At 41.3% G+C, this 12397-nt stretch overlaps 1 protein-coding gene across 1 annotated transcript in view; it reads left to right on the forward strand.

Moving 5' to 3' along the window:
• Positions 1-12397, forward strand: part of LOC115319632 (A disintegrin and metalloproteinase with thrombospondin motifs adt-1-like) — a 45753-nt gene that overhangs the window by 12296 nt on the left and 21060 nt on the right. The window contains exons 4-8 of the mRNA XM_029979677.2: positions 1157-1283; positions 2474-2509; positions 4049-4179; positions 10558-10632; positions 10728-10888. Coding sequence (XP_029835537.2) covers positions 1157-1283; positions 2474-2509; positions 4049-4179; positions 10558-10632; positions 10728-10888 — 530 coding nt within the window. The remainder of the gene's footprint in view (positions 1-1156; positions 1284-2473; positions 2510-4048; positions 4180-10557; positions 10633-10727; positions 10889-12397) is intronic.

The raw sequence follows: 12397 nt of genomic DNA on the forward strand, positions 1-12397 counted from the left end.
TCGTGAAAATAAGTGAATAATCGAGGTAATCTTAAGCGTTTCACAAAAGTGCCTATATGTGGGTCATTTGTCATTCCGAAATTTGAAGGTTGAAGGTATGTTGAAGCAAATTGATCTCACAAATATCCCGTTATTCTTAGGCGTAAAAATAAAAACAGAAAAAAAAACATCTTTTTGCCGCTGCGCGACACATAGGATACAAAATTAAACACAACATTGAACGTTTCTCTGACATAAGCATCCCAAAGCAGATCCTTTAGATGCGAGCCTGTGTGGCTCAAGGAGTGAGTAGGAGCGTAAGCAAGAAGGTGTGTTTTCGTGTTTGTTTCTTGTGCATAAAAACAACTTGACTTTTTTGTCCTTGAGTTTTTTTTATTTATTTTTGTTGCTTACAGTTACTTAATATGTGTATGATAAATACACCGCCTAAGACACCTTTGTGGAACGTTTAGTTGCACTTTGTTCATTGAGATATTTATAAGGGAGTTTTAAGCACGAATAACGCTCGGAAAGACCACGCATCAGGGTGTCATAGCATATCTCTTCCGCACAATCTACAGAAAACGTTCAACCGCAGTTACTTTAGTTCTTCTTAACCTTCATTATATATATATATATATTTTTTAATTCCCATTTGCTTAATAAGGGTAACGTACAATAATATTACGTCGATGTTTATAACAAGTTTAAGATGGTAGTGTTGAAAACGGTGTTCCTCATCAATTAAAAATATAAACTATCTACTAAAATTACACTGCACAAAGATTAAAATGTGCAATCTGTTAAGTGGCAATTACAATCGAAAAATATAAATAATGAAAACGCGAAAAAATTCTACCGAATATATTTAGGCAAAGAGCCGGCTATTTTATGGCAAAATATCATTTGAATTGTAATTTTTTATATAATATTTGTCACAGATATGTTGACAAAAAACATGCTCCAACATTGAGAAGCGAAATATGATGTAAAGTAGTTAACAGAGTGTGCGCCATAATCTTTTATCTTAAAGAATCATTTATTTGTCAATACATAAGTGACCAAAAATACTTCGCATGATTCAATTGCTTTTCAATACAAAAACTAGCAGGCAGGAGTTTAATAAATAGTTTTCGGACCAAGAACTTTTCATAAGCCACCTCTATGTTACTCCCAGAGAGGGTCTTTGGGTCCCACTCTGAGGATTTCCCCTCTGCCACTGATGGGGCGCTCTGAAGATGGACGCATCGCACACAAAGTTTTCGAAATCGAAGATCCGGAGGAATTCAAAACTGACTACATTGGTGAGATATTGCGCTACACTTCTCATAAAAAGGATTGCTTTTTTGGCCATTGCCAGCTCATCACCGAAATATACGGCAACGGCACAAACGAGGCGCCGGTGGTTTTTTATTGTGTTCACAGCGAACAAGATGATTGAACGTTCTACTACATTTTCAAACTACCACCGAAAGAGCTTGTAGTTCACTTGAAACTAATGCAAACCGAAACATGGACGAGTGAATTCCGAAAATTACTTGACTTTTTCAGATGCCTGTAATCTAATTAAAGTATTGTGAGACAGCAACTTTTTCGCTCATTCTTTCTTATATGTAATGACAGAAGTCAACAGTGTTTTTTTTTGTGTATAATTAAACAGTGTATTTTATAATATCAATCGTAAGGTTCGCCATAGCCTGACCCTTCGCAAAAAGAACAGGAGATCGCTTCGCTCACGTGAAAGATGAAAGAGGAGATATGCTACCGGCCAGTGCGGTCATTCTCCATTCCATAACACTCGCCGTTGCCAAATGGGCTTCCAAGCATGGCTCGAGGAGTTTTCACTGCCGTGCTTTGAGTTATTATTGGGATTCTCGCTAGGATTATTGAGGGTGTTTCAGTGTTGCTGGCACCGTACGATTCTCATCGCCCGTACCGTTTTCTTCTTTTTTTTTACGGCAATGACGACATTGATTAATCTTACAGTTTTCTCCAGAATGTATGATGCTAAGTTCTTGACATCAAAATTCTTAGTGCTTATAATTAATATTTTTATCCTCTGTACCAGACTTTCCAAGTAGCTACGCAAACTGAAAGAACTGCGTTTCCCAAATCAGCTCTTGGCTTTTTGTAAGACTAATATTTAAAATAAAACAAAACAAATCAATGTTCAATTAGGCGAACTCATTATTGAAAAAACGGTATCGTACACCCCTGCCAGCGAAAAAGAACTGACTGAATGCCTACAATGGAACCCTATTTTTTTACACATTCTCAGTAGTGTATGTGAACAAACGCTAAAGTATCGCAATCAATATTGAACATTTCCAAAATCATCAACAAATGACACAAATTTCCACCCGACATGAACTGAAGCATGATTCTTCGAGCAAAAAACAACAGTAATACCAACTGCTCGAAGTTATTTTATATTTAACTTGATAAGCTTGTGATGACATTAAGAAGTCATACCTCTACGTATCTCGTATTACAGTCCCATCGGAAAGGAATATCCCGCTAAGACGACATCGTAAGTGAATTCGCTTATTAAGCGCTTATAATTTGATTTTTCTCCGTATCTAAGAAAAACCAGAGCGGATGCGACGAATAGCCTGTTTTCTCTTTTTAACTATAAAGCGTATTTACCTATAAAATATGCATATTTATCTAAAAAAGGGGGAAGCGAGAATTATTGTTCTTAATTTTAATATTATTATTATTGTCAATATTTTACGTCATTTGTGTTCCCTCTAGCAAAACTGCCAAAAGGTTACAAAAATGTACAAGATAACTGATATTGTTACTTGTTTTCATAATCTTTATTTAAAAAAATGGGTATTAATGTTATATTTATGAGTATGCAGTATTAATTTTACCTCTCTAGCGTTGTGTTAATTGAGTATTATATAAGATTTTGTGCTTGATGTTACTGTAAAGAACATCACCCAGGAGACCGATATAATTGCTTGCAGGCACAACCAAAATAAAGCATCATTATTATTATCGTGGCATACTAAATGTGATGTAAACTGTAGACTGCGCGGCCCAGTCAGGCCATGCATTATATGAGTACTTCTGTTTTATTCCTCTGATTTAGCGTAGCATAACAAACGGTGTTCCGTAAATCGATGCCATATATTCGCTCTTTCTTGTGTGAGTTTTAACGTGGTTCCGGCAGTGCGCAAATAGCCCTGAAAACGCTTCCAGTTCCAAACTATAATACCGGTTTTGCAGTATTTTCAAGGTCAAATCTGCGCGCTGTTTTCTGGAAAATGTCGGTTATCACACTTACACATAGTTTAATCTTATGGGGAAAGAATGATGTGTAAAAAGTAAGAAAATATACACGAACCGGAAGTATGCCAGGACTGCCCAAGATATGGCGCCACTGAGTTTGTTGCCATACAAAAAACAGGGTATAACCACATTTTAGTGCCGAGTAGTTTTGATGACATTTTTCAACTGTGCGAGAAAAAACTAAAATATTTTAAATAACTCATTCGCACTGCCGGTATCGCGCTCTGTACGCGTTCGTAAAATAAATGTACAATTAAAAAAAATGTGTACAGTATGACAGAATCATCTGCGTAAAGGTGGTATTTTTAAAGACAGATAAATTGCTAAAAAGCTGAAATTATGAAGAACATTTTGAGGATTTAGAACAGCCCACTACTCGATGTTTCAAAAATTAATACCTTAAGACGCAAGAAAGGATAAAATAACATGTGTTTCCGTATAAAGATGTTTCTTTTTTGCTTAAAGATGATAATGTATAAAAAGTGTCGTTTGTTCTCTGAAAGGTCGCTGGTAATCTTTGATTTGTTTGAAGGATTTACATACAGTTTGAGAAATACGGAAGACAAAAAAAAATCCAAGGTCAGGGTAGCAAAGCGGGCTCCAATTTTGTCAGGTATTCTTGGACAAATAAATCTGTTGACTCGAAGGTAACTTACGATTCGTATAGAAACCAAGGCAGTGCATATATTTCGCAAAAGATTTCTAACCCGCCACTAGTAACGAAATATCAATAAAAGACACATTATAACACCTAAAATTTATTGTGTTTCAGCATTCCGACCCCCAGTAAATATCCCCGACCTTTTCCTTGCCGAGGTGTATTTTGTTTTCGATGAACACCACAGCAAACACTTTCCCAAGGAATCGAGCCTCTTAGTATATGCCGCACTAACTATCGAAATGGTATGACTTCTTCCTTTCATAAATTATTGATAGTGTAATGTTTGTTTACTTTTCTGTGTAACACATTTCGTCTGCCCGTTTTGACGCGCGAAAGACAACACCTGAATGTAACGTTATGTAGTACATTTTTCACACCAAGTGGAGGAATCAGCGATGCAACATTTTGCAACTTTATCACTAACATTGTCAATTATATATTCCCTTCCCAATGAAAAATATCTAGCACTCGGCGCTCGCTCGCTGAGCGGATTTCTGTGCTTCTCGCGAAATGTGACCGATATCTTTGTGTGCCGTAGTAGACGTGGAGCCGGTGGAGCGTTCGCCGCGCGGCTTCATCTCCTGCGTATAAAAGTTGCTCAGAGCGCCGAGCGGTTCTAAGAAAGTTTCTGCGCTGCTTGCTCCGGAGAAGTTCGATCTGTATTCATTTGTAGCCTTTCAGTATTGGCATTTGCGTTGACGTTGTTCTCGCAGCCCCGAAAGCAACTGCACCAGCATTACTTGACGATAGAGACTTACGAGAATATCAAAGGGATGCGGTTTTCTTACAATCCTCGTTAAAAGCAGCTCGAAGGTTGGCGATGCGATACAACACTATGCCGCGGTGTCAACGTCCCCTCCGAATAGCCGGTGTTGCAATCAAGATATGTAAAAAGCACCTCGTATATGGTGTTGTAGTTATTATTCCGAGGGAAGTGGAAGTCGATCCGTTGCCTCGTAAATTATGGCAGTAAATACGAGCTGCGCCCGTTCAGCACGACGACGTTCGCGCTGTACAAGGGGCTGGTGAGGCTTCGGGGGGCGGGAGTGGTAGAGGAACAGCTAGAACAGCACCGTAGCAGCGGCGGTGGGAGCCACGCAGCGGGAATGCCAGCGGCAGCGAGCAGAGCAGCTCCTTCAAATACATTGTGTGCCCCTCTGAGCAGTCGCTCGGTCGCTACACCACCGAGACCGGATGCTCCGACTTACAAATCTGCGAGCACTCGCTATTTTCAAGAGGAATGGGATTATTAGTAATAACGTCCTGCCCAAGACGAAGCGAAATTTGAAATGTCGCTTGCCTTGACAGCGATCACATGAACGAAAACCCATTCGAAACATTTTCCAAGTTTAATTTTAGGTGCAGACTTACTAGGAATATTTTACTTTTCACGTCGAGCAGAAACACGTGAATGTCACACTTGAATGTAAACAAAACCTTTTCTTGCTGTTTAATATACAAGCCCTCTTAGTCGCGCGAAACTCAGCTATGATCCACCAAACACTGAAATTCCATGAAGTAGAAGCATATGGGAGCTCTGACTCGCTTTACGGCCATATTAATTTATGTCTTTGAAAATATGTTAACTTTAGTATTTTCAGCGTTTTCTACCTCAATTACCTGTTTGAATTAGATATTAAAAATTACAGGAGGACGCTTAAGCTTCGCCTTTAAGAGGGGAACGCAATAGCTAGACATACGAACCCCCCCTTGTTCCCAAGCCGTGCCAGCGCGCCTGCGTGGCCTAGTCGGTAGCGTGTCTGGCAACCACCCCAAGGGTCCTAGTTTCGAATCATAGCTCGGCCTAAACTTTTCTCATTTTTTAAGGCAAATGTACTACTTTACAAAGTGAAATCATTTGACACATGCGGCGAACTTTCAATCGCATTACCATGTCATGTTTCAATCACTTCCATTCCACGCGTGAAGTCGCGTTTCACGCGAATGTTGTGGTTTGTTTAAGTTTCTGCGCGAGGTCATGTGGCTGTGACGTCATGACCCTATCGACCAATCAGGAATTTCCTGCTCCATCAGTGCCGGCTTTTCTGCGAAACGAGCTTCTTAGCGCTATCGCGTTAAAAAACTTCTTGCCGGAGAGGCGTATAAATATACAAAATTTGTTCATAAGAAATACGCGCTATATATGTGCAGGCTAGAAAAAAAGAAACTCATAGAAAATGCGAAAGAGTTGACATTTCCCCGTAGTCATTCCGATATGTCATTTTCTTATGTGTGTATTTTTTATGGTTCCCGGTGCTCGCATAAAATAGTTTAAACAAACATTTTTTTTTCAGGGAAGGGGGGTGGGGTGATGCCTTATATCATAGCCTCCTCTAAATGGAGAAAGCCTGGCACGTCGCGAGAAGAGGCGGCCACCGTAAATGGGAAAGGATGGGCGGAGAATCGGGGGCGGAGGGATGGATGGATGGATGGATGAATACGGCTGAGCCCTTTGGATCGGGCGGTAGCTTACGCCACCTAGCCATTTTGTTTTACTATTTAAGCTTAGAATATTTAAATGTGAAATCTATATTCACTCCGCAGTGCAAAGAAAGTGAGGCTATGAAACTTCTTGCCATCAGTGAATAAGAAAATACCTAGTTTTCTCTCGATTTCTGCCACCATTCACATAATCTTTGCTTGGTAATCTCTACAGTCTTGAAATCCACTCTCCCTTCGCTGTCTCTAAAACCCAATAACTTTATTAAATCTATGTTGTCTTCGGTAGGCATAGGGTGAAGCCCTTTACAGTAGAGTATCAAGTGCTCAGCCGTCTCGTCCTCCTCTCCACAAGCAGTGCACACTGTATCAATTTCCTGGTACTTCACTCTGTATGTTCTGGTTCGCAGAACACCCGTTCTTCCCTCAAACAGCAATGAGCTTCCCCTAGAATTGTCATAAATGCTTTCTTTGGCAATAACTGTTTTGTTTAATCTATAGCTTTCCAGAGCCGTCTTTGTCTGCATTCCCTCTAGCCAGCGAGCTCTTTCTGTGGCCTTAACTTTCTCCTTAACTGAGACTTTCTCTTCCGTATCTTCGCTATAGCCCAAAAACTTTCCTCTTAATTTCCTAGTGCGCTGTCTCCACTTTGTGTCTACACTCCTCATGTATAAATAGCTGAAAACCTTTCGTGCCCATTGCTCCCCCTCCATTTGCCTCAACCTATCCTCAAATTCTACCTTGCTCACCGCTTCCCTGCTCTCAAATGATGCCTATCCCATGTCTCCTTGTACTCCCTGGTTTGGCGTTTTGCAATGTGCCCCCAAAGCCAGTCTACCTACTCCGCGCTGTTTTATTTCTAGTCTCGCATGCACTTCGGATTTCATGCATAGCACTGCGTTTCCAAAAGTCAAGCCAGGCACCATGACCCCCCCCCAAATCTCTCTCACCACCTCATACCTGTTGTAATTCCAAAGTGCTCTATTTTTCATTACAGCTGCATTTCTGTTGCCCTTACCTATTATATACTTTTCATGGTCTCTGAGATATTCTGCACCATCACATATCCATACTCCGAGATACTTGTATTTACTAGCTCTCTCAACTGTAATATTCTGTATCTTCAGCCTCTCAACTTCATCCTCGTTAAAAATCATGACTGCCAATTTTTCGCTACTGAATTCTAAACCTAATTCCTCTCCTTCCCTACCACAGATGCTCATTAATTCCTGCAACTCTGTCCTGTTGTTAGCCATTAGTACAATATCATCCGCATACATCAATCCTGGTAAGGATTGCTGAATTTTTTGGCCTAGCTTACTGTAAGAAAGGTTGAACCCAAGCCCACTGTTCTCTAGTCTATCCTCCAATCCTCTCGGATACAACATAAACAGCAAAGGCGATGACGGGCACCCCTGCCTAAGGCCTCGCCTTGTCTCTATTTCCCTGTCGCCTTTCCTTCCCATGTTATAATCACCTTGTTATCTTTGTAAATGTTCCTTAATAGTGCTGTTAGTCCTTCATCTAGGTTTAAGTTCTCCATTATGTCCCACAGGTTTCTCTGGTTCACATTGTCATAGGCACCCTTGATATCCAGAAATGCCAGCCAGAGCTGTCTGTTTTCTTTTTGCGCTATTTCTATACACTGTGTTAGAGAAAAGAAATTGTCCTCCAACCTTCTTTGTTTTCGAAACCAGTTCTGTAACTCGCCCAGTATGCCCTCGCAATCTACCCATTCCTCCAGTCTGTTCTTTATAATCTGCATTACCAACCTGTAAATAACCGGTGTCATGGTTATAGGACGATAATTCCTAATATCAGACTTATCTCCCTTTCCCTTATATATCATACTCATCCTACTAAGCCTCCATTCATCTGGAATATTTCCTTTTGTTATCATGGTACTCACTACCTCCCTTAGTTTTGCCTTAGATTTAGGACCCAAATTCTGCACCAGCTTGATAGGGATACCATCCGTGCCTGTCGATGTGCCACTAGGGACTCTTCGTTCCGCCTTTTCCCATTCTCTTTGTCCAAAATCCGCGATGTCACAAACTGGACTGCTACTTCCTTCGGTTCTCCTATCTTCCACATGTAACCGTTCCCGAAATTTCTCCTCCATCACTGCTCCTATATACTGTATCGCATCATCTCCCTCTAATTGATCTCCCTGATGCGAGAGTATGAGCCTCTGTCTAGCTTGCGTTGTTTCACCGAGTGAGTTCAAGTGCTCCCAAAACTTCTTGGCAGCGTTTCTATCTTTCTTACTTACATTACTCATCCATTCCTCACCCTTTCTCTGAATTTTCGCATTGATCAAACTGAATGCCTCTCGGCGACATGTTATAAAATTGTCCCATTTTCTTTTTACTTCCGTTTCGGACTCCCCACTACGCTTGGAATACCTGTGTTCTCTAGAGGCTCCCTGACGTTTTTGTATCGCTTGCTTCACTTCTTTGTCCCACCAACTTTTTGGCCTATGTCCTTGCTTCCCCTTTCGTTTACTCTTAACTTTGTCTAGTTCTAGAGCAAAAAGCCTAGTTAGGCTCTCATAGGTTCAATCTGTATGCCGTTGCCCTGAAACTGCTGCCTCTATTCTTTCAACAACTATTTCCAACTCTTTGTCGCTGCAGAAAGTTTGCTTTGAATTATGTTGTCTAGTTTCAGCATTTACTTCTCTGGCAAAATTCAGCTTAATACGTTTGTGATCACTACCAAGACTTTTGGAACCTTCTTCATCTATTTTCATTACTTCTAACTTACCATATATTTTGTGTGACATGAGTACGTAATCTATAGTTGAAAGCAGATTGCCAGTTTCCCAAGTTATGTGCCCGTCACACTTCTGACTGGTATTACATAAAACTAAGTCATGTTTTTCCACCAGTTCTAGTAATATGCTTCCAGTTGAGTCCGTATACCCATCCAGACCCTCAATATGGGCATTCATGTCTCCCATAATAATTATTTCGGAGCCTTCCCCTAGTTCACTAATGCCTCTTGATATGCAATCAATCATTTTTCTGTTTTCCTCTTTAGCACCTGTGCCTGTCGATAAGTAAACCACTCCAAGGACTGTTGATTCCCCAGCGACTTTTCCTTTCAGCCACAAATGTTTGGCGCACTCCTTTCTGATCCTTTGAAAGTTCATATTCTTCTTAATAAATGCTCCAATTCCACCTCCCTTCCTCGTTCCCTCCATTCTGTTGCATTCTTCCCACACATAGTCAGGGTTGCAAGGTGGCTGCTCCATGTCTCTGAGATGTGTTTCCACAAACCCATACACCATTAAATCCTCCTTTCTTAGTTGCTCCTCTACCTCTTCCCATTTTAACCTATTCCTACCACCCTGCATGTTAATATATCCAATGTCTGATTGTGCTGTTTTTTTTTATACCTGTTCTTACGTTTTCTCCTATTTTTAACCCTGGGTGCCTCTCCTGACTTCGTTGGGTTTTCAATTACTTCAGTGCCCCCAGGGCCCTCGGTCCCCCCAAAAAAACAGTCACCGTGCGGCCCATCCTATCCCCCACCCTGTAACCCGTGGCCTCACTGTAGTGAATGCCATCTGCAAAAGGGCGGGAAGATTGCCTGCTAGCACCACAAAAGAGCGAACGGCCAAACACAGAAACACTCTTTTATTTTTTCCTCTTTTCTTTGCGGTATTGTGGAGAGGAGAAACTCCGCAACAGTCCTTGAACGATCGCGGCCGTCGGTTTCGTTTAGTCAAAACTGTGCATGGTTCTTGCGCTGCACGATACGAATATCCGACGACGACCCACTCCGCCGGCATGCCGACCACTCCAACCACTCCGCCGACACCGCCGCATAGTGCATTGTTACCAGCGCCCTTTCGAATCACCGCAGCCGTCTCTCCCGCAGCACGAAAACGACGGTGACGAAAACACGAAAACAAACTTGATTCGGGGAGCGGCCGCTCATGACCCAAGCGCTCGCACCCTATCTTTGCCTTTTCTGCTCTGTGCTACCATATTTGTCACCGTTCTGCGAGCTCCTCCTCTCATTTTTGCTGGGGCCGCGTGCCCTATGGCTCCGTCGTCGATGTGCCAGGCTTTCTCCGTATAGAGGAGACTATGCTTATACTTACGGGCATCCCTTTCCCCGACTACGCATCTGCTTACTAACCTGAAATACGTTTTAATTTTTTCTATACTTTCAAGATAAACCTAAGATACGAAGCTATGACGAATCCACGGGTTCGCTTTGTTCTGGTTGGTGTTGCTACGATGACAGGGGTATGTGACATTTTATAAGTTTCTCTGAACTATTCTCGGTTCTTTCTGCGTTGCCGAGAGACTGCTTACGCAATATCATGTTTTTCTTTCTCCAGGTGAACGGTATTACGGAAGAAGTAGTGGATCGAGATGATTTGAGGCCAAATACTCACAAGAAAAAATACATGCTCTCTCAGAAAACACTAACGAATCTTGCGAATGCTGTTTCCACCAATAAGTTCAGAGCTATTGCAGACGTCACCGTCTTGGTTACAGGGTAAGAGCAATCAGTTGATACGCACTAATTGAAATTAGAACTAAATTTTAGTGATTTGGCAAACCAGATACAATTTTAAGACATACAACGTTGGGTTAACCTTGAAGAAACAGATGTTCGCTTTTATCAAAACGTTTCGAGCTGTTTATCACAAACTGTTCTTAATTAAGTAATGAGTTAAGTATTTCTCGATAAGCTCTGGAACTTTCCAATTCACACTAGCTCTTAAAAAGTACTTAAAAAGTGAACTAATTAGTCTTAACTAATTAAACAAAAAGGTGCACTAAAAACTTCGTGGACTTTCATAAGACGCATACTAACAACGTGCAGTTGGTTTCACTCCAGCAATGCGCTCCGTTATTTTATTATTTTTAAGGGTATTTCGGGGACATCTTGCGTTTGTTTATATACAGCGGTCATGGCCGATAACGTATTTAAAGTGACACTGATATGAACAAGCAAGTTTTTTTTTTTTTTATGTCCTAGATAGGACACACTCTTTTTTTATATTTTTGGCAAAAACAAGATTGGGTGGATTTATATTTATGCTTTTAAACACATTTTAGGTTGGGGTAGCCCTGCTCTAGTTACGCCCCGCTCGGTGCTTAGATAACCAAGTACCTTTTCTTGGCTCTCAACGGTTTGAGTGATAATTGACGTGTAAAATGTTCGGTGAAAAAATTGTTTTTTCATGCCGTAATGGTATTTTTATCGGCAATATGTTTATGCTTGAGAAAAAAAAAGGCTAGATAGAGCCATTATTGTTTGCTAAAATATCCCGAGATCGCCTTCCCCCTTATCTTTCAAAAGATAACAAACATGGCCGTCGGTATTTGCGGTGCGCTCAAGGAGCGCAGCTTGTTGAGCTCGTTCATTATTATGAGTGCGAGTCGTTCTGAGTTCACCGACGTATTTAGCCAAAGATCTTCTCAACCGCCCTAGTTTCCAGAAAACAACTGTCGCAAGTACTCGCCTTTCGTCGCGCTCTGCAGGTGCTTGGGTTCGCAGCGGGACTTGCCTAGGCCTAATGTCCCACGTAAACTATGTTGCTTGACCTGGTTTGATTTGTTCCTTTGCGCGCGTTGGTGTAGATAAAGCTGTTGGTTCTCCTAAAAGCGGCCCCGCTGCTATGTGTATTGTGCAACCATTGCGATTGCAACCATGGTCTAATACCGAGAAGATACCTACAGGGGCTAGAATTTGCGAGCCATTTGGCTCGCAAATTCTAGCCCCTGTAGGCTCCAATGGGGTGTTTGGCTTGCATCAAGTTCGTTTATGTATGTTCCCGTCACTTCGCTTTGAAAGGCAGTAAGCTCTCAAGTTTCGCACTCGAGCTGGCCAGCAAAAGCGAATACTTTTACGTAACGTTTTAATTGTACCTCATGACGCTCACCCACCTTGCTCATGGACGCCATGCGAAAACTAACAAGAAAAGTAAAACTGGAAGGACTGCATAATTATTTACCTAATTTTTTTTATTATTATTCCTCTCGATCGCTTATTACCGCA

Source organism: Ixodes scapularis, unplaced genomic scaffold (assembly GCF_016920785.2).
Source record: "Ixodes scapularis isolate PalLabHiFi unplaced genomic scaffold, ASM1692078v2 PGA_scaffold4__175_contigs__length_147842914, whole genome shotgun sequence".
Taxonomy (NCBI): domain Eukaryota; kingdom Metazoa; phylum Arthropoda; class Arachnida; order Ixodida; family Ixodidae; genus Ixodes; species Ixodes scapularis.